Here is a 20,658-nt window from a genome sequence, read left to right as displayed (position 1 = left end):
TCTGTAGCGAAAGTTGTGACTTTGGCATGGTTGAAGGCTGGTTGGTAGCTTTCATCGTCGTCGTACACTGTAGGCGAAGCCGTTCCGCGGGAACGAGGCCCGTTTGTGCCTCGTTCAGATTCGTTGGTGGCTTAGAGTTAAAGGGAGGTAGAATGGCGTTTTTGTAGGCTGTATTGGCAAAACCGGACATAGCTGTCGAGGTAGACTTCATCTTCGTTGTTGAAGTTTGGACTGTGGATTCTAGTAGAAACTTTCGCTACAGACGGCAAGACCATCGAGTTCTTGGCACACTAAGTTATGCGGCCCGAGGGGATGATGGGAAGCTCAAATATCACCAGTATCCCATTGGATCGTGCTTTTTGACAAACTCTTCTTATGGATTTAAAGATAGTTGGAGACAGCTTCAGAATCAACAAGACTACGCAAAGAGCAATCTTATGCTCTGAGAGATCAGCTTGTTAACTACTAGGAGGCAACGGAGTGTATTGCATCGTTAACTCCTAGATCATCCCGCATTGAGAATCTCAACGACACTCGAATTGAGCCTTGGGATAAGTCACAGACTGGGCTAGAGGACGGGGTGCGAGAAGATCTCGGAGGGATAGCGACAGGAAATATCAGTTGGCCCGTAAGGAGTATTGTTTGTTTTAGTTGCGTGTTTGTTAGAGCCATAGTAGCTTGGTCGAATGTGTGGTATAGGAGTTGATAGGATTGGCAGATGAAGGAGTACTTGAAGAAGCCGTGCAACCTCCTTCTTTCGCTCTTGCTCTCTCTCCTGTGCTTTAATCAGCTTGGTATAAAGCCTTCTTTGCTTGTAATGCTTCTGCCTTTGCTATTCTAGCAACTTGCTTCTCTTGCTTGTCAACCTCCTTTTGTGCCTTTTGATGAATCCTAGCATGTGCATGAGCTGCAGTTAAAGCACCCCTAAATTGAAGTGTACGACGGCTTCTGCTTTTGCGATTTTGACTCCCTTAAACTTGTCCTTATAGCATAGAATAATCAAACTCTCGTTTAAGCATCTGCTAATACTCCCTCTATCCCTTGCAATGAAGTATGAAATTGCTGTTTTGACGGGCTACTTAACAATAGAGTAAACTAATCTTTCTATACTTGAATATGCTTCTCTGAATTCTTTAACGTAGGTAGTAAAGGTTGTGTTTCATCCTCTTGCAATAGCTTTGAGTATTTCTAGATTTTCGCAAGAGAAACTTGTAACGCGTAGGTGTCATACTGACATTCGTTGCACTCAGTTTGCTATCAAACTCAAGAGCAAACTTGGAAATCTCCTTCTCAAACCTACAAGTCACTATACATATTTTGGCTTATCACACCAACAACAAGAGCAATACTACTCAACGATTGCTACAACCATCTATGATTCATTACACGTCATCGCTCCTTAGTTACTGGGCCGATATTACCACATAGCATATCTCTACAACCCTCTATGATTCATTACATGACATCGCTCATACTACCACACTACACATATCTCTACCAACTAGAGGCCTAGGAGCATGAACGATAGCTCTAAAAGCTCCTACGAACCTCTATGATTCATTACATGTCATCGCTCTTTAGTTACCCACAATATTGGTTAAGTTATGACATAATTTGTCTATGACATAATTTGTCTATGACATAATTTGTCTATGACATAATTTGTCTATAGGGGTACTCTGACCTTGGACCTCCTTTTACTTCCTATAGGCTACAAACCTAAGAGATGGTTCTATGGGATTCTCTTACGTCGACTACAGTTACCAAGCCTGGTTAGCCATGGAAAGTCTTGGAAAATGAGAGAACTACACTCCTTTAGCATAAATAGGATTGCCCTTTCCTTAAGAAAGGGCAAGCAGACAATACAGAAAATCGACTATCACATACTTCCACATCTTTTCCAAGCTTCCAAGCATTGATCTTGTTACTCCTTGTTTCTGAAAAGTCAGTGAGGTGCTAACCTCTGACTTATCCCTGAGTTCTCAGACTCAACATTTGTTACAACTTGTCTAAACCACTCCACTACATCATACACCTGATTGCTGCGTTGTGGAATAGTCTAAGCTACGACCCTTTGGCTCTGTTTCCTAAGACAGTGTGTTGTCTTGGTAAAATCATCCCTTTCCTTGGGTGGCTAGATTCTCACATCTGGTGCACCCACCATTACAAATACTACTAACTTAGTTATAGGGTTAGTTCCGTACAATCCAAATACTGTCCTTTCGCACCTTGATCTCCGACTAAAAACACCAACCCCACCACCTGTTGAAAAGGAGACTTGGACCTCAAAGACACCCCAGAATGCGACTGAAGTTGAATTCCAAACAACACACCTTAAGAATCGAATCGTACGACATCAGAATAGCTCTCCAAGTTCAATAAATGAGGCATTTGACCAGCTTGCTAAAGGAGCTCAAATAATGGCCCATTCATCTACACTCCTTAAAGCTGAAGTCAAGGCGCTACAGCAGGCGAATGCGCTCAAAAATCGAAGGGCAAACAAGCGAAGGAAGCGTATTCAATTAGGTGGAAGCTTGACAATTGAGGAAGGTGATGAGCTCGTACGGAGTACTCAAACTCAGGAGGAGGAGGGTGGTGATGCCACACAGGGTCAGCGCTGGAAAGGGAAACCACGACGATGTGGCACATACGATCAAGTTGGACATAATGCTCGTACGTGCAAAGAGGTATTAGATTCAATTACTGTAGATAGCTAGAGTGTTTTAAAGGGTTGTTGTTATAATATACCTACGAAGTTGTATTTTGGTGGCTATTTTGCACGGTTCGACCGGGTGCACGGTTCAATTGGGAAATACGTTACGTTATAGCTAATAACATATAGCTCGTCTACATATGTTGCTGCATTAGTGCTTATTCCAAGCCAGAAATGGACTTATATCTATGATAATTGGTCAAAATCTTGGATAGAAGCTGCGAGAGCATCAGTTCAATCATTATGGGACGGATCGTATAAGCCAGCAATTGTGCCTATAAGTTTATCAGACTTAGATCCTAGCGATGCAAAGTCTGGATTTGAGCGTTGGACAAAGGCAAAGCAGCAGCGTTATCAGCCTCTTCTTCAAGACGAGTATCTCAAATACTGTCAATTGCCAGTTACCCCCGAATGTGATGCTAGAGGTTGGTGGATAGAGCCTGCTCAACGGACGGCATATCCAAATCTTTGGAGTGGTGGGTGGTGGGTGGTACGTGGTTGGTGGTTGGTATGTGGTGGATTTTGAGAGGGACACTTGCTTACCGGGGGGGACACTCGCTTCCTCCGACTGTGAGCGAAGCGAACAGGCGGTCCCGACGATTAGTATTTCTCTGCGCATCAACATCTCCGTATATTTCTTTAATATAATTCTCTTCTAAACCATTGTTTTGTTAATGTGTGATGAACTACAGTCTGAAGTGATTATTCTTCTCAGTGTATGTGATTTTTAAGAGACCACGAGGATACCCGTAATCGATGTGTCAATTTAGACAAACGAGTTTGTAAAATAGTTTCCATTATTCTTCTCAACACTTTATATGTTGAGCCATATCTTCTACAGACATCAGATCAGGTTTATCTCGTCATATCCCAAGAAGAAGTGCCATTTGTTACATTTCTACTGCCACTCTCACGCCGAAATCAGCTCTACCACCATACTCTCCACCCAATAAATTTGACGAGCAATATATCCAAAGCAATATCGCAAGCTTAACTCGGGCATAGATCCAAAGGGATCTATTCGGGTAATATAGGAGGCCGCTGGGCCGTCACCGGAAATTCTACTCGGTCTCTCCATGCCACTGCCGAGGTCACTGCGTACCAGTATAATATGATATAATCAGTCAAATATTGAATCCATCTGTACCCTGAAACCGTTGCATGCTCAACTCAGATCTAATATTACTCGATATCTTTGTTCTATTGCCCCTTCTTCCGATTTACTGATGAAAATGACGACTTGCCGTGTATCAGCGATACGGTTGTCGAGGAGCATGATAAATATATCGAAGCAGAGGCAACAAGTAGACGCTTGCCGCCTGGCGAGTGTGCGTTCAAATACTTCCAGGACTTTCTCTGTGAAAAATAGCCCCACTGTCGCCTTTCAGCAAGATGTTAAACTTGCCTCAAGGATTGAACGCGCGGGTTCCAAATTATTCAAGGATGCAGACGAGGCTGTAGCCGACCTAAAGAGTGGCACTACTCTTCTTAGCTCCGGGTTTGGTCTCTGTGGTGTTGCAGGTAGAAAATATCCCACTACTGAAGAAATCGACCCGTAAGCTGAGGCTCCCTAACCCCAACTGTCCGTGTTCTAACCAGTGTATAGAGACATTGTAAATGCTGGAAAAGAGACAGCTACTTTACTCCCGGGTGCCTCTACCTTCGATAGCAGCGAGTCCTTTAGAATGATAATACATGGACGTGTCAATTTTAGGTGTTCGTACCCTTTTGTTTCGAGTTTGAGTCGAAATTGATAAATGTCTAGGCTTTGACAAATGTCTAGGCTTTGCAAGTCAGTGCCAATGGCGATCTGACTAATTATATGATTCCTGGAAAGGCTTTCAAGGGAATGGGAGGAGCTATGGACCTAGTGTCCAATCCTGACAAGACTAGAATTGTTGTGACTACAACACATGTCGCCAAGGATGGTTCCCCTAAAACCGTGCAAAAGTACAGTTTACCATTAACAGGAGCAAACTGTGTTAGCACAATCATCACAGACTTGGTAAGAATGGATTATCATGGGGCAGTAAGACAGTGAAGATAGCTAACAGGTAATACAGTGCGTCTTCCAGGTCGACCGCGCCAACGGTGGCCTCGCTTTGACGGAGCTGGCCCCAGGAGTGGGTGTTGAAGAGATTGAGAGTAAAACGGGGGCAAGGTTTTCAATTGCGGGCCATTTGAGCGCCATGGAATAAATAGAGCCTTGCACAATTATACCGCTTTTCCTTGCTCCTCTGGCCGTCGAAGTTGAATGTATCGAGTACATCGTAGACATGTTGCACTCTGTTCGGGGCGCTTCGCGCGATTTGGAGGGCAATGGGTCTCGGGTGTAATCTACCCTCGCCACACTGGAGTTGCTCTCTACTATTTTATTCTAATATAGGGGCAAGCACAGACCACAAAGGCGAGAAAATTCCCCAGGGTAATTCTGACGGGGACGCGTAGCTACTAAGTGAGGATAAGGGCAAAGAGAGATCAATAAAAGGACGGTGGCTGGTCTAGAGACGAGAGGAATAGAGAGAGGCGCGAAGAGGATGCGACGAAGAGGATGCGACGAAGAGGATGCGACGAAGAGGATGCAACTAAGAGGATGCGACAAAGAGGATGCGACGAAGAGGATGCGACGAAGAGGATGCGACGAAGATGAAGAGACGAAGAGGACGGAACTAAGAGGAAGGAGCGATGATTAATAGCGCAAGAAGGAAGGTTCCAATGACACTTCAACGAGGGAAAGTGCCAATGAGAGTGCAACGAGGGAAATAGCAAAGGAGACGGTGAAGGAAAGGGGAAAACGGCGAAGGGGGGATGGAGAAAAAGCGAAGGGGAGAGGGGTAAAGAGGGAAGGAGCGAAGAGGAAAGGTACGGATAGGGAAGGGGCGAAGGAGGAAAAGTCACACCAGCGGCAGAAGATCCAGTAGTCGAGGTAGAGCATGGTATCTCGTTAGATACACCGAATTGTTCGCCAAGGCGATATAAGGGCTTAAAACACAGCCCTTGGCCGTCCCAGAGAGGCGCACGTCCATCTGGATATAATCGGAGTCTTTAACTCCGAGATGGCAGGAAGATGTGGATGACGACAGCTTCTTACCGATAAGTTCTCACCGACAGATTCTTGCTGACAGCTTCTCACCACCAGATTCTCGCTGCCAAATCCAGTGTCAACCCCCTATTACTCGGTAGAATGATCCTCAGAGCTATCTCTAGCGTCCTCGTGAAGATTGTCATGCAGGACTTGGGAGCTTTTAGTGCATAGGATTGCATATAAGAAGCTTCAGTGTGTGTTGAGAAGGCCAAGTGGTCATCAAGAATATATAAATTTTACTTTCCTTTCTCAAGCACCCAGTAACTGCATATATCACTTCTTCTCTCATATCCCCCAGATATCCTACAGCCGCCTAAACACATAAACCTGTGCCTTCGCCGTCTCCAACGCCAACGCATACCTCACCCCATCACACGCCTTAACCACCCTCTCCTCATCCGCCAACAACATCTTCCACGCCGGCCTGACCCCCTCCTCCTCATCCTCTCCCAACGGCTTCTTCCCCAAAAACGCCATATCCAACAAATATCTCAGCGGATACCCCTTCTTCCCCTCCTCCTCCGCATGATCAAACACAACCACCAGACTCCCCTTCGGCGCCGCAATCGTCAGCTTCAGCAGCAGCGCCACCGTCTTCGCCACGCTCGTCGCAGCCAGATCAGCGACGGTGTAGAACAGCGTAATCAGCGCGGCCTCCTCGCCCACGAGGTCTTCCACCTCCTCCTGGCTCGCCTCTAAAGCGCTAAACTTCTTCATCTCCAGCTCCAACGCCGATTTCGCCAAGAATGGCGAGCTGTTAGCGATCGCGGATGCGGAGGCGTATTTTGAGAGCGTAGGAGGGGATAAGAGCGCTTCGTGGGAGGTGGAGATCTCGGGCGTCCAGTTCACGGTGTTAGTTAGGTTGAGATCAATGATTTGGCCTGCATTGGAGTCGGAGTCTGAGGATTCGAGGTCTGCTTTCGATTTGCCGTATGCGTCGGGGCGGAGATGTCGGATTACTGCGCCCAGTGCCAGGACCTCTGCTGGGCCGCCGCCAAAACTGACAACTCGCAGCACTTCCTCCTCGTCTTCGTCGTCATCATTCTCCTCCTTCTTTTCCTCCTCATCTTCGTCGTCGTCATTCTCCTCCTTCTTTTCCTCCTCCTTTTCCTCCTTCTTTTCCTCCTCCCTTTCCTCCTTCTTTTCCTCCTTCTTTTCCTCCTCCTTCTCTTCCTCCTCATCGTCCTCCTCCTCATCCTCCGTCCTACCCCGTAGCATCGCAAATAAAGGGTCATCATCAAGCGTCTCCACAACCCTCACCAACAAATTCGCAAACCAAACCGCCCTCTCCGCCCCCCATTTAACAACCCACGCCTCTCTCGCCTCCGCACTCCCAAACGCCGCGTTCCAATCCCCCTCCCTCACCTTCTCCTCCACACCCGCCAGCACTACCTTCAGCGCCTCATAGTCCTCGCACCGCGGAAACGCCTTCCTGACCGCATCAAGCAGGAGCTGCTGATCCGGCTGCCCGAGCGCTTGGTGCTCGTCTCCTGGGGGTATCACGACGGGCTTCGGTGCCGGCGGAGGCCGCGGAATGTGTTTCCCGCCCTTCTTGGTGTAGCCGGGGCCGGACCAGCCGGGGCGTTGGCGGGGGGCCACGGGGATGGGGGTGGGTGCGAAGGGGGAGTCGGCGGAGGAGGGGGTTTTGGGGTGTTTGGGGAGGGATTTTTGTTGGCGGACGTATTTGCTCATGGTGGATGGTGATGTGCACGGGGATCGTGCTCTGGTTGGTTGACTGGGGGGATAGTTGAGTTGGAGATGAAGGAGGGCAGGTATCTATCTCATAATTTGGCGCTAGTGGTGGGGGTGGAGAAAATGAAATGTTGTGTTTATTTTCAGTGACGTCGGATTTGTCATAATTTACATAATTAGAACCGTATAATTTTAGAATCACGTGTGGTTTGCATAAGGTTCTATTAGCGTCTTGTGGAAAAGCTTGGCTGTTGCCTTGTGGAGCGAACCGGAAGAAAAAGGGTTTATCCGAAAGGGTTTCTTCGATATTTTTATACCAACCTAACCACATTTAACCAGTTACCAAATTAGAACAACAACATCCTAAATTGGTACATTTCCCAATAGCCACGAATCCCTTCAATTCAAGCGAAACCCGAAATTGTGGCTGAGCAGACAATAAGTGATGCACGGCGATTCTACATCTCCCGTGATGTAAATGTGAATCTCCGCGGCTAGGTTCCCAATTCTCTTCCCCCAACCCAATTGCAGGCGGCTGATATCTAGCAAACGCGTACCCCCTCATAAGCGTTCATCTCCCCCATCCATCTACATCCCTCCCATTTCTCCTTCCTCTGGTCAAAACACACTCTTTTTATCGTTCTTCATTTACTGCGAGCAGTTTCCATTTAGCAGCCATGAAGATGAAGGGCTCCGCTATCCGTTCCGTGTCTGTGCTCTTTGCTGCAGCGGGCTTCTTCGGCGCTGTCAGTGCTACCGTCGATCCGGTAATTATCAAGGTGAGATCGATCCCAGATTCTGTTCTTCAGCCATCTCAACTAACCGTTCCTCTCACCTCTCCAGGGTTCAAAATTCTTCTACAAGACCAACGGCACCCAATTCTTCATCAAAGGCGTCGCCTACCAGGAAGGAGTGGGCGCCGCTGGAGAATCTAGCGGAAGCAGCAGTACTGGTACTATACATTCTCTCTTCATTGTGCAACGGGAACAGTGATCAAACAACCCAATACTGATTTATCAACAGCCAAGTACAGCGATCCACTCGCAAACTCAGCTGCCTGCCAGCGTGATGTCCCACTCCTCCAAGCCCTTGGCGCCAATGTCATCCGAACCTACGCCATCGACCCCACAGCCGATCACTCAGCATGCATGAAGCTCCTCGACGCCGCCGGCATCTACGTGATCAGCGATCTCGGCCAGCCCAACCTATCCATCAACCGAGAGACCCCAGAATGGAACCTCGATCTCTACAACCGCTACACCTCCGTCGTCGACTCCCTCGCCAAATACCCCAATGTCATTGGCTTCTTCGCCGGTAACGAGGTGACCAACAATGCCTCCTACACCCCCGCCTCGGCCTTCGTCAAGGCCGCCATCCGCGACACAAAGGCCTACATCAAGGCCGCTGGCCACACCACGGGCGTCGGCTATGCCGCCGATGACGATGCCACCACCCGCGCCAGAGTAGCTGCCTACTTCAACTGCGGTGATGTCGCCGACACCATCGACTTCTGGGGCTACAACATCTACTCCTGGTGCGACCCGTCCACCTACGTGACCTCGGGGTACCAGAACCACACCGAGACCTTCTCGTCCTACAACGTCCCCGTCTTCTTCGCCGAGTACGGCTGCAACGAGGGCACGGCCAGCGGCACCGCGCCGCGCGTCTTCAATGAGGTCGCTGCGCTTTATGGGACGGATATGTCGAAGGTCTTCTCGGGGGGGATTGTTTACGAGTATTTCCAAGAAGTGAATGATTACGGTCTCGTCTCCCTCACCGGGAATACCGTCACAAAGCTCAAGGACTACGATAACTTCTCCACCAAGATCCACGCCGTCTCCCCATCCTCCGTCAACTCCGCGAGTTACTCCCCTACAAACACCGCCGGACAAGCCTGCCCAACCGTCAACGACCAGTGGCAAGTCGCTCCCACCGGCCTCCCGCCCACCCCCAACGCCGCGGTGTGCAGCTGCATGACTTCCGCCCTCAAGTGCGTCGCTAAGCCCAACCTCCCCCTGGACGACCTCTCCAAGCTCTTCAACTCCGTGTGCGGTCTCTCCGCTACCGCTTGCTCGGGTTTCGTGGCCGATACTGCTAAGGGGGCTTATGGTGTCTATCTCGGCTGCAGCGATCATGATAAGCTCTCCAACGCTTTCAATGCGTACTACCTTCAGCAGAATAGCAAGGCCGATGCTTGCGATTTTGGCGGTAGCGCGACGGTTGTGGCAAACCCGACCCCAGCGTCGTCGTGTGAGAGCATTATTGCTTCTGCCAAGAACGCGGCCCCGGCGGGAAGTGCTACTGGAAGCTCTGGTAGTGGGACTGGCAGTAGTAATAAGAGCGCGGCGAGCTCGGTGCGTGTGTTTGGGGGATGGGGAGTTGCTTCTTGGATGACTGCTGTGGTTGTTTCGGTTGCGGGGCTGGTGGTGTTGTAGATTCTGTTAATATAGTCCTTTCGCAGGGAGGTCAGCGAATTTGAGATAATCAGTGGTAGCATCTATTCGTTACCATAACCCATCTACCCTAACACCCAATAACTAACCATCTAGGCATGTCTACCACACACACCCTCACCCATCTAAACCTCCCTACTCCTCCCCCCTTCCCCCACAACCGTCTCCACCATCTCAATCCCACTCAAACTCGGATACCTCCGACTAAAATCCCTAATATACTCATCCTTCTCCCTCTGACTCATATCAACCTTCATCTCCCCCATCCCTAGCGGCATCTGCGGCGCTCCCCTCTCCTCCGGCGGCGCCGCATACCCCCCCTTCCCACCCCGCCCCGTGTGCAAATGCACCGGTTTCGGCGGGGCGTTCGGCCGGCCCCCCCTCGCCGCTGGCGCGGCGCTGCCTACAGGCCTCCACGCAATCGGCTGCTGTTTCTGCTGCTGCTGCTGCTGCTGCGTCGCGCCAGGCCTCTCGCGCTCGCGCTGCTGCTGGGAGGATGAAGATGAGGACGCCTCGCCCTGCTGCGCAGCGTCATCATCAGTAAAGTGACCATACCCATGTGCCGTGCGCGCCGGTTCAGGGCGCGCATTCTCATCGAGCAGGGTCTTCACCTTGTTCTGGATCGTCGCCGCTCTCAACACCCCCCCGATGCTTCGGGGCGGAGGTCCAGTGGCGGAGGAGGGATCGCGGTGGGCGACGCGCTGGCGGTACTCCGCAGCTGCTTGTGCGACGCGGCGCTCTTCGGCAGCGAGACGGAGACGCTCGGCTTCGCGGCGCTGTTCGCCCGACAGGGCGGCGTCGTCAGGGCGGCCGTCGTCGCTGCGGTCGTCTGTGGCTTCGGAGCCAGCGATGGGGGTGAGGAAGCGGGCGTCGAGGTCGTGGTCGGGGGATGGGGAGCGGGAGCGCGGGGGGGTGGCGGCGTTGCTCTCGAAGCGCTTGAATGCGTCGCCGAACTTGCCGGCGAAGAGGTTCTTGGTGCCGGCGAGGGTCATGGAGGGGAGGGAGGCGCGCTTGGGTTTGTTCCCGGAGATGCTGCTGCGGGATTTGTGGCCGCGCGAGGAGGAGTCTTGGTCTTCCATTTGGCGGAGGAACTCGACGTTGGACTCGATGTTGGGGTCTTCATCTAGGAAGGCTGGTTCGGGGGGGGAGGTGCGTGGGGGTGGCGCGTCCGTGGTTTTGGCGTGGGGAAGCGCCTTGCCGAGGAAGTTTGTCTTGGGCTGGGATTGTTCGCGGTCACGGAGGAATTCCATGTGCGATTCTAGGTATGCGCTGGATGGTCGAGGACGGGCATCTTTGGGGAGATTTCTCGGGACTGGCTCCAGGTCATCGTTGCTGGTGCGAACTGTTTCGAGGGAGGGCCTGGAGGAGACAGGCCGCTTGTTCTCGGCAGCCTTTAGTTGAGAAGACCAGCTTCTCGATGCTGCTGTTGGTTGAGGAGACTCTGATAGGAGTCCCCGATTGGGTGCCTCCAATTCTATAGAAGCACGGTTGCGTGGGAGGCTTACTGATCTATGCTGATCGGATGGCGGGAAGCGGTGTATAGGCGCTGGTTTATATTGGAAATCTGTTGGCTGGCTGGGGGATGTCATGGTGCCTTCCGACACGTATGACGACTTGGGTTTGTACGTGGTTGGCACTTTTTCCTCTGACGGCGGGGATATAGTTGCTTGTAACTCAGGCGTGTTGAATATGATCTGCTGCGCTTTGCTCATCGAGCTGGTCGATGGCCTAGCTTGGGAGGATGGTCCCGCTCCAGTGCGTGGCGCAGAAGCGGCAAACGCATTATCAGCCAGCTTCTCTGTCACTCTCTGGTTCAAGTCCTTTGGTTTTGAGGATGTCGTTGGCGAAGTACTATCAAATTCGAACTTTGAGCCCTTCTCGTGCAAAAGAGAAAATTGGTCTATGCTGGGGAACTTCGAGGAAAGCTCGTCGGTCGGGGGAGCGGACTTTGCATCCAATGCTGCAAATGGGTCGTCGCTCGTCACGCGCATAGGAGACGGCGTTGGCTTTGGAGCTGGGGCCTGGGGTGTCGTAGTTGGCCGGCCTCGGCGCATGGGTATCACATCTGGAATCGCAGCCTTTTGCTGGGTTGGTGGTGAGAACGCAGCGCCTACGGCAGGAGACGCATGTGTGTGGGGGTTGGGTAATGACTGGTTTCGTTTCATATGTAAGTCGTTTCCCCCAGCGTATATCTGCATAGGTTAGTAGTGGTCTCGAGAATGGATAGTATAGCTCACATTTTTAATAGGTACTTCGATACCTTGCAAATGGCATGCTTCGCGGAGTACCTGATATACATTTGGCCGCTCATCTGGGTTCTCACGGAGCATTGTCGCTACACTTTTTTAGCATCTCTGGATATAACTTTTGCAATAAGACTTACCAATCATCAACTTTAGCCTGTCTGAAAAGACAGGGAACGCAGGGAACTTGAAGCTAGCATTAAGAATTGAAAGTTGCCCTTTCTCTTCGAAAGGAGTAGTGTAGTAGCACAGCTTATATAATAACACGCCAAGAGCCCAAATATCGGACTTCTCGTCAATGGGCAGTTTGCGATATACATCAACCATCTCCGGACTCCTGTACTGTAAAGTGGTATGTTTTTGTACATCTTCTTCGATAAGTCGGCATTCCGCGGCTGTGGTCGCAGCCGCCCTCGGCGGCGCCGTAGAGCCAAAGTCGCAGAGCTTGTAGCGTCTTTCCCCGCTTGAGGTTTTCGTTATGAGAACATTCTCAACCTTGAGATCGCGATGCAATAGCGGCGGCTTGAGGTAGTGCATGCAGGCCACGCCCTCCGTGACGTCTGAGAATATCTTCAATATCTCCGGCTCCGTAAGCCGATTCTGTAGTCGTGTGTTCATAAAGTCGATCAGCCCGCCGCCGCTGCAGAACTCCATCAGCAGGAAGACCTCGTATCCGCCGCCCTTGAGTTGCGAGGCGTGTGAGTCGTAGTATTTTACGATGGGGCGGTGACCCTTGAGCTTCTTCATCGTCTCGACCTCCGTCCGCATGTTCCCCAGGGAGTCCTTGTCGGGCACGGCAACGCGTTTGAGCACCGCAATATGGGTGCCATCCTTGGGCTCCGGCATCTTGACCAGGTAGACATGGGCAAAGCCACCCTCGGAGAAGTATTTCTGGATGACGACCTTGTGCCCCCCCACAGTGATCTTGGTGCCCGGAGAGAAGGTCCCTTGCGGAATGGCCGGCGCATGTGGTGGGTGAGCTCCATAAGGGGCTGGTCTTGCCCCAGCGGCCATTGGTATCGAAGGGGTGTATGACATGTTGTCGCGGTCGAGATAAGTCGGATCGTGGGTGCAGCGCTAGGTAAGGACAGCTGTAGGCTCAGGTAACGGCATTGAGTGTCGCTGGGTTCGTAGAGGGGTTGGTATGATCCAACAACCATGCGTGGCTATACCTTATATACACAATGGGGGAAAGAAGAGAGTATTTATGAATGAATTGAATGCTCTGGGAGGATTGGAGGCAGAGTTTCGAACAGAAGCTTGGTGTTGTTCTCGCCCGTGCTCCTCGACTGCCTTGGATCGCGGCGGTGCAGGTTGGGCGGTGAAGGGTTCTGCCACCCCAGCTACTTCTCCATCGACCCCCATCGTCAGTGGCGACCAATGAGAATAATTAGAATATCCAAATTTCATTATGCTAGGTTTTATTTGCCGTGTTGGGCCAAAACTTTATCCGCAGGGGGTGTCCGTCTGTAAATAGAATATCATATATCTATCTGTCTTTGGGGGCCTGCGAACGAATACATTGCAGACAAACAACATTGCGACGCGTGTTTATGGGGAAATTTGGGACGTTGGCCGCTCCTCCTGGCTTTGTGCTTCCTGGCTTTGTGCTTCCTGACCTTGTCCCTACTGACTCAGAAGGTTAAACGTAAGTGAGTGAGATCAGTGAGTGAGTACAGTGAGTTGCTGCATGCACGATTGTGTCTCTCATCGGGCAGTCGCGGCGTGATAGTCGCGGTGTGATCGTCGCGGTGTGATAGATAGGTGATCAAGGAGAGTATCAAGGACCCATATTCCATTCATAATTACTGTACCGTAAATCCTCAAAGTGATAATAAGCAGAGCAAGGTAATTTCCCGCAGATTACGAGCAAATGTTGCTCGTATGATCGCGGTTGATCGCGTATTTACGCCTATGAACACCTTCGAACGCGTATAATCGCGTGTAAGAAAGGTTAAAGAAAGCCACTGATCAGACTGTCTCTATACCAAAAAAAAAGTTGAGGCGGCTGTGACGACAGGGGTGTGGCTGCACGCTAAATAAGCGAGCACGCAGGTGAAATTTGCGGAAATTTTTGCGAAATCTGCGGTGATCAGGTATATAATCATGGTAGGAGATCCCTTTAATCCCGCCGACCGCCCGCCAATTTTCAACGAAGCGACACAGACCAATCACGTGTATAAACAGCACGTGATATACGATCACCTTCCTTCCCTTCCTTCCTTCCTTCCTTCCTTCCTTCCTTCCATCCTTCCTTCTTATCACACAACACCACTCTCACACTACCTACCATTGATTGGAGAGAGAGTTACGATATTATATTAATACTACCCTTCGTCGACCAATAAATAATAAAAAGGGTATTTACCACTGTTCTATCTATTCTATCTAAGAAGACTCGATCAAAGAACCCTGCTGATCACGTGCGCTTGTCACCCAGTCTCACCTCTAAGCTCAATCTTCATCAACATCACCACCAAAAGAATATTAAATGGCGCAATTATTGTAAAGAGGCTTCTGTCTTCCAAATAACACTGCAGGCCCTCTCTGACCGCAAGGCCGGAGTCGACCTGAGACGTTGACCTGAAAATGGCGTCTAGGTGAGTTTCATCGTCCCGCCACCCAAGTCTCATATACTAATAATATCTACAGATTGGATCGATTGGTCACGTAAGTTCACTCAGTTGCTGATGAAGGCGGCCCTACACTTCCCTCTGTGTATACTAATTCCATGTAGGCTACTGGAAACAGGAAGCACCCCATTAATCAGAAACACTGCAGCCCAACAGCTCGCAGATGTTCAAAAGGCTCACCCCGATGATCTCTTCAGCTTACTATCCAGAGTCGTCCCATACCTGCACCACAGGACATGGGAGACCCGAGTCGCCGCTGCCAAAGCTCTAGGCGGCATCGTTGAAAATGCCGAGAAGTATGACCCTAACGAGGATGAGGCCAAGGAGGATCCCATGGCCATCGAGGAGGAGTCCTCATCCCTAGTCAAAACCGAGGATAAGAGCGAGAACAGCCTCGCAAATGTCGACGGATTCCGCTTGGCCCTCGAGAACCTTGACATTTCTCAAGTGCTGAAATATGGCAAGGAGCTCGCCCGAGGAACAGGCAGGGAGTACGAGTTTGCCCTGGCTCGTCTGGATCCCTCGGAACGCCTGGCCCACAAGAAGAAGACTCTGCCAACTCGGCTTGGTCTGAGGGGTAAATTCCACGAGGATGACCTCTGTATGGACATCGATATCATTCCCGTCCCGACTACCACCTCGCCCCCGCCCAGCGACCAGGCGAACGGCAATTCGGGGTCACATGATGATTCTAAGTGCTTCGAGGCCAGTTCGAACGCCAATGGCGACAGTGGTCTCAGCGCACGCCAACTCAATGTGCTGAAACGAAAGCGCAAGCGCGAGGCGCTCCAAGCAGGGAGCAAGAACCGTCTCGTGGATCTGTCAGGAAAGAAGCCGAGTATTTCCACCGAGGATGCCGCCATGCCAGGCGAATCCACCGGGGAGGAAGAGTCAAACGGCAAAGTCAAGGACTACTTCTCGCTCGACAGGCCTGCCGAGGTGGAGGAAGACACCAAGGTCGTCTCAGAGTTCAAGGGCCCGATCGTCCCAGTCAAATCCGAGATCCAAGAAGACGAGGAGTCTGCAGGTGCAGAGTGGCCTTTTGAAAGACTGTGCGAGCTGCTCATGGTCAACCTGTTCGACTCCTGTTGGGAGGTACGCCATGGAGCATCTCTTGGTCTCCGTGAAATCATCCGCGTCCACGGACACGGCGCTGGCCGAGCTCGTGGCAAGTCGCGCACCCAAAACGACCGACTGAACAGGCAATGGCTTGACGATTTGGCGTGCAGACTATGCTGCGTGCTCACGCTCGATAGGTTCGGAGATTACGTGTCGGACAATGTTGTAGCGCCCATTCGCGAGTCGATCGGCCAGACTCTCGGTGCGCTCCTCTCACATCTCCCGTCGCTGAGTGTTTACGCTGTATTCCGCATTCTCCTGCAGATGGTGATGCAGGATGAGCTCGGGTTGGAACGCCCTGCCTGGGCTGTGTGCCACGGCGGTATGATCGGTCTCCGCTACCTCGTCGCGGTCCGCAACGATCTACTCCTCAAAGACGGGGGGCTCATCGACGGAGTCATCCGGGCTGTTATGAAAGGCCTCGGCGATGCCGACGATGATGTACGATCCGTTAGCGCGGCAACTCTCATCCCAATCGCGCAGGATTTCGTCAACCTCCGCCCCGAGAAGCTGAAGGATCTGATCGAGATCGTTTGGATGTGTTTGATGGACTTGGGAGATGATCTGAGTGCTAGCACGGGCCAAATCATGGACCTTTTGGCCAAGCTTTGCAGTTACCCAGAGGTCCTGGAAGCGATGAAGGTCAATGCCTTGGAAGACCCGGACCAGTCTTTCGCCGAGCTTGTGCCTAGGTTGTACCCATTCCTCCGACACACCATTACATCAGTTCGCTCGGCTGTTCTTAGAGCCTTGCTCACCTTTGTTCACATTGAAGGCGAAGGCACACGCGGGTGGCTCAACGGCAGGACCCTTCGTCTCGTCTATCAAAACATCCTAGTCGAGCGCAACGAAGATACTCTCCGACTCTCTCTGCAGGTATGGACGGCACTAGTCACCTACATGTCGAAACAAGACGTGTTCGCCCTCGCTGCCGAGTTCGCTCCACACGTCGAGCCTCTGTTACAACTGTCGCTCCACCCCATCGGCGTCTCGAGGCATCCGCTGCCCATGAACCCGACGTTGTTTATGCGCCCGTCAGGATCGAGCTACAGCATCCCTGCTCACCTCGCACGGCAACTATCGCCTACTTTGAGCAATCAAGAGCCCTCTGCTAAGCGCCGCAGGAAATCTACAAAGCAAATTGAGGCAGCCCCTTCGTCATCTCACGATGTGGATGGACACATGATGCAAGGCGATGTCGATCTCGTTGGCATGGACATCTTGATCCGCTCAAGGGTCTCAGCAGCCAAGGCAATGGGTCTTCTACTGTCTCTCCTCCCTGTCAGCGACTTGGGCGCCTACGATACCGCAATCCTCCAAGGTCTCTCGTCCGCGTTTGCCTCAACACAACTCGCATCCGCAGCAATCATAGATGAATACGCCAAGAACTCCGAGTCCAAAGACACCGTGTCCCGCTTCAAGGAGCCCCTCCAAACAATCACCGAAAGCGACAGGCCCGCCCACTACCGCGACCTGGTCAGCTTCATCCAGCTCGTCCGCGCGCAATGCGCCGCCCTGCTTAACACCTTTCGCGACATCGGCAAAGCCTCCCAAAGCAGACTCCCCACGCTCGCCGTGGTGTGCCAGGGCGAGGCCGAGGCGGGACCAGATGCCTTCTCCATCATCAACGCGGATAAGTGCGTCAATGAGGATTTCGAGAGGCTGAAGAAGTCGCTCTCTGGAGCGCAGAAGTTGATCGCTAAGGATGCGCTCAATGAGGCTAGGGAGAGCGCTATGACGGCTATTGAGAACGCGAAGGCGGTTAAACTGCATCGCGATATTCGCGTCAAGTCTGCGGCGGCGGGGGCGCTAGTGTCGATGGGCGCGGCGCCTAAGAAACCTTCTAATACGATTAAGGCTCTCATGGATAGCATCAAGAAGGAGGACAACCTCGAACTCCAGCGTCGCTCCGCGCTGTCCGTTGCGCAGCTCGTCCAGCTATTCGCTCTATCGGGCCGCCGTGGTCCCGCGGACAAGATCGTCTCCAACCTCGCCAAGTACTGCTGTATCGACACAGCCGAGACGCCCGAGTTCACGCCCAATGCAGAGCTGCGCACGGCCATCTTGTCGCTACGTAAAGAGGAGGATAGAAAGGACCACGTCGATGCGGCCAAGTTTGCACGCGAGGCAAAGGAGGCGCGTATTATGCGTCGCGGCGCCAAGGAGGCGCTGGAGCAACTGTCTGATATATTCGGCGCCGAGTTGCTGGAGCAAGTTCCGACGCTCAAGGGTGTTATGAATGATGCTCTGACGCAAGTCTTCGTGGGCGATTTGCCTGAGGAGGCGAAGGATCCTGAGAAGCCGCTGGGCCAGGATGTTATTGATGGGATGTCGGTGCTGCGCGCACTTACGCCGACGTTGCACAAAGACCTGCATCCGTTCGTCATGGGTCTACTCCCTATGGTTGTCAAGGCGCTCCATTCTGAGCTGTCTGTCTTCCGGTATATGGCTGCCAAGTGCCTTGCTACGGTTTGCAGTGTTATCACTGTTCATGCCATGACGATGTTGGTTGAGAAGGTACTGCCCTCGATCAGTAATCCTCTAGACCTGAACTTCAGACAGGGTGCTACGGAGTGCATTTACCATCTTATCCACGTCATGGGCGATAATATCCTACCTTACGTTATTTTCCTGATCGTCCCTGTTCTGGGTCGTATGAGCGACTCCGATAATGATGTCCGTCTAATCGCAACCACCACGTTCGCCACCCTCGTCAAGCTCGTGCCGCTCGAGGCCGGTATCCCCGATCCCCCAGGATTATCAGAGGAACTCCTCAAGGGCCGTGACCGCGAGCGTACATTCATCGCACAGCTCCTCGACCCACACAAGGTCGAGCCCTTCACTATCCCGGTCGCCATCAAGGCCGAGCTCCGCTCTTACCAGCAAGAAGGTGTCAACTGGCTCAACTTCCTCAATAAGTACCACTTGCATGGCATTCTTTGCGACGACATGGGTCTCGGAAAGACGCTGCAGACGCTGTGTATTGTTGCTAGTGACCATCATCTACGCGCAGAAGAGTTCAAGAAGACGGGTGCGTTGGAGCTTCGCAAGATGCCCACGCTTATTGTCTGTCCACCCACTCTCTCCGGCCATTGGCAGCAAGAGATTAGGACGTATGCGCCATTCCTGACTTGCACCGCCTATGTTGGCCCGCCCAATGAGCGCAGCAAAGTGCGCGACCAACTTGACAAGACGGATGTAGTGATCACTTCGTACGATATCTGCCGTAACGACGCCGAAGTCCTCGCGCCCATCAACTGGAACTACCTCGTACTGGACGAGGGTCACTTGATCAAGAACCCGCGCGCCAAGGTTACCATAGCTGTTAAGCGCCTGCTATCCAACCACCGTCTCATCCTCTCCGGTACGCCGATCCAGAACAACGTGCTAGAGCTGTGGTCACTCTTCGACTTCCTCATGCCCGGCTTCCTCGGCGCCGAAAAAGTCTTCCTCGACCGCTTCGCCAGACCCATCGCCGCCTCGCGCTTCGGCAAGCCCTCCTCCAAAGAGCAAGAAGCCGGGGCCCTCGCCATCGAAGCGCTGCACAAGCAAGTTCTCCCCTTCCTCCTGCGCCGCCTGAAGGAAGAAGTCCTCGACGACCTCCCCCCCAAGATCCTGCAGAACTACTACTGCGATCTCTCCCCCCTTCAGAAGAAGTTGTTCGAGGACTTCACTAAGAAGAATGGGAAGACGCTCGCGGAGAAGGCGTCTGCGGGGGATAAGGACTCGAAACAGCATATTTTCCAGGCCTTGCAGTATATGCGCAAATTGTGCAATTCGCCGGCGCTTGTTATGAAGGAGGGGCATAAGCAGTATGCGGATACTCAGGCTTACCTCGCTAAGAACAATACGTCGCTGTCGGATCCTGTACATGCGCCTAAACTCACTGCCCTCCGAGATCTTCTCGTCGATTGCGGTATTGGACGCGAACCCGCTGCGGGAGAACTTGCCGGTGCGGCGGCTGTGTCACCGCATCGCGCGCTGATCTTCTGTCAGATGAAGGAGATGCTCGAGATGGTGCAGAGCGAGGTACTGCGGAAGATGCTTCCGGGCGTGACATCCCTCCGTCTTGACGGTGGGGTGGAGGCCAACAAGCGCCAGGATATCGTGAACCAATTCAACAGTGACCCATCGATCGATGTGCTCCTGCTGACAACGTCGGTTGGTGGTCTGGGGCTGAATTTGACGGGTGCTGATACGGTTATTTTCGTGGAGCATGATTGGAATCCGCAGAAGGATTTGCAGGCTATGGATCGTGCGCATAGAATTGGGCAGAAGAAGGTGGTTAATGTGTATCGGTTGATTACGCGTGGGACGCTTGAGGAGAAGATTATGTCGTATGTGCCCCATTTCCCCTCGCCTATCTCTCGGTATAGTACGAAAACTAACTGTTTGTCTGCAGTCTCCAACGCTTCAAAATCGACGTCGCCTCCACGGTCGTCAATCAGCAGAACGCCGGCCTGGCTACCATGGAAACAGATCAGATCCTCGACCTCTTCCAGCTCTCCGACGAGCTGCCTGGACTTGCGCCTCCGAGCGCTGCGGGCGCCGCCAAGGAAGGCGAAGAGGATGCGGTGGATGTGACGGGTGAGGTTAGAGAGAAGGGGAAGAAGGGGTATCTGGATGAGATTGGGGAGTTGTGGGAGGAGGGACTGTATGAGGAGGAATTTAGTCTGGATGGGTTTTTGGGGAGGATGAAGGGGTAGTCTATGGGTGGAGG

General features: G+C 52.2%; 5 protein-coding genes across 5 annotated transcripts; 3 read left to right on the top strand and 2 right to left on the bottom strand.

Annotated features, from left to right (window-relative positions):
- Positions 1-3,847: 3,847 nt before the first annotated feature.
- VC83_09065 (uncharacterized protein) lies at positions 3,848-5,266 on the top strand. The gene is made up of 3 exons (XM_024472603.1): positions 3,848-4,268; positions 4,320-4,429; positions 4,479-5,266. The coding sequence occupies exons 1-3, from the start codon at positions 3,940-3,942 to the stop codon at positions 4,529-4,531; spliced, it is 492 nt and encodes a 163-aa protein (XP_024319906.1). The 5' UTR covers positions 3,848-3,939; the 3' UTR covers positions 4,532-5,266.
- Positions 5,267-6,036: 770 nt separating this feature from the next.
- Positions 6,037-7,579, bottom strand: VC83_09064 (uncharacterized protein). Its single transcript, XM_024472602.1, has one exon. It carries the CDS (start codon positions 7,488-7,490, stop codon positions 6,102-6,104), a length of 1,389 nt encoding a protein of 462 aa, XP_024319905.1. The 5' UTR covers positions 7,491-7,579; the 3' UTR covers positions 6,037-6,101.
- A 198-nt stretch (positions 7,580-7,777) lies between these two features.
- Positions 7,778-10,274, top strand: GAS1_2 (1,3-beta-glucanosyltransferase gas1). The gene is made up of 3 exons (XM_024472601.1): positions 7,778-8,269; positions 8,334-8,442; positions 8,514-10,274. Exons 1-3 carry the CDS (start codon positions 8,168-8,170, stop codon positions 9,923-9,925), a joined length of 1,623 nt encoding a protein of 540 aa, XP_024319913.1. The 5' UTR covers positions 7,778-8,167; the 3' UTR covers positions 9,926-10,274.
- On the bottom strand, positions 10,069-13,459 carry VC83_09062 (uncharacterized protein; the record flags this gene model as incomplete). The annotated part of the gene is made up of 3 exons (XM_024472600.1): positions 12,327-13,459; positions 12,181-12,278; positions 10,069-12,135 (listed from the first exon to the last, which is right to left on the bottom strand). Exons 1-3 carry the CDS (start codon positions 13,222-13,224, stop codon positions 10,069-10,071), a joined length of 3,063 nt encoding a protein of 1,020 aa, XP_024319904.1. The 5' UTR covers positions 13,225-13,459.
- A 950-nt stretch (positions 13,460-14,409) lies between these two features.
- MOT1 (TATA-binding protein-associated factor mot1) lies at positions 14,410-20,644 on the top strand (the record flags this gene model as incomplete). The annotated part of the gene is made up of 5 exons (XM_024472599.1): positions 14,410-14,546; positions 14,627-14,786; positions 14,839-14,856; positions 14,924-20,275; positions 20,341-20,644. Exons 2-5 carry the CDS (start codon positions 14,776-14,778, stop codon positions 20,642-20,644), a joined length of 5,685 nt encoding a protein of 1,894 aa, XP_024319903.1. The 5' UTR covers positions 14,410-14,546; positions 14,627-14,775.
- Between the last annotated feature and the right edge of the window lie 14 nt (positions 20,645-20,658).

The sequence above is a fragment of the Pseudogymnoascus destructans genome (assembly GCF_001641265.1).
Source record: "Pseudogymnoascus destructans isolate 20631-21 unplaced genomic scaffold scaffold_33, whole genome shotgun sequence".
Classification (NCBI taxonomy): Eukaryota; Fungi; Ascomycota; class Leotiomycetes; order Thelebolales; family Thelebolaceae; genus Pseudogymnoascus; species Pseudogymnoascus destructans.
The sequence above is the reverse complement of the archived record's forward strand: the minus strand, read 5'-3'. Positions and strand labels throughout refer to the sequence as shown.

What these genes read in the sequence shown, in the direction of transcription:
- VC83_09065 (XM_024472603.1), top strand. Translation starts at nt 3,940, where the DNA reads ATGAAAATGACGACTTGCCGTGTATCAGCGATACGGTTGTCGAGGAGC. An exon ending in ACTACTGAAGAAATCGACCC is followed by an intron (nt 4,269 to 4,319) that starts GTAAGCTGAGGC and finishes ACCAGTGTATAG; the next exon opens with AGACATTGTAAATGCTGGAA. An exon ending in TGGACGTGTCAATTTTAGGT is followed by an intron (nt 4,430 to 4,478) that starts GTTCGTACCCTT and finishes ATAAATGTCTAG; the next exon opens with GCTTTGACAAATGTCTAGGC.
- VC83_09064 (XM_024472602.1), bottom strand. Translation starts at nt 7,490, where the DNA reads ATGAGCAAATACGTCCGCCAACAAAAATCCCTCCCCAAACACCCCAAA.
- GAS1_2 (XM_024472601.1), top strand. Translation starts at nt 8,168, where the DNA reads ATGAAGATGAAGGGCTCCGCTATCCGTTCCGTGTCTGTGCTCTTTGCT. An exon ending in TCGATCCGGTAATTATCAAG is followed by an intron (nt 8,270 to 8,333) that starts GTGAGATCGATC and finishes TCACCTCTCCAG; the next exon opens with GGTTCAAAATTCTTCTACAA. An exon ending in TAGCGGAAGCAGCAGTACTG is followed by an intron (nt 8,443 to 8,513) that starts GTACTATACATT and finishes ATTTATCAACAG; the next exon opens with CCAAGTACAGCGATCCACTC.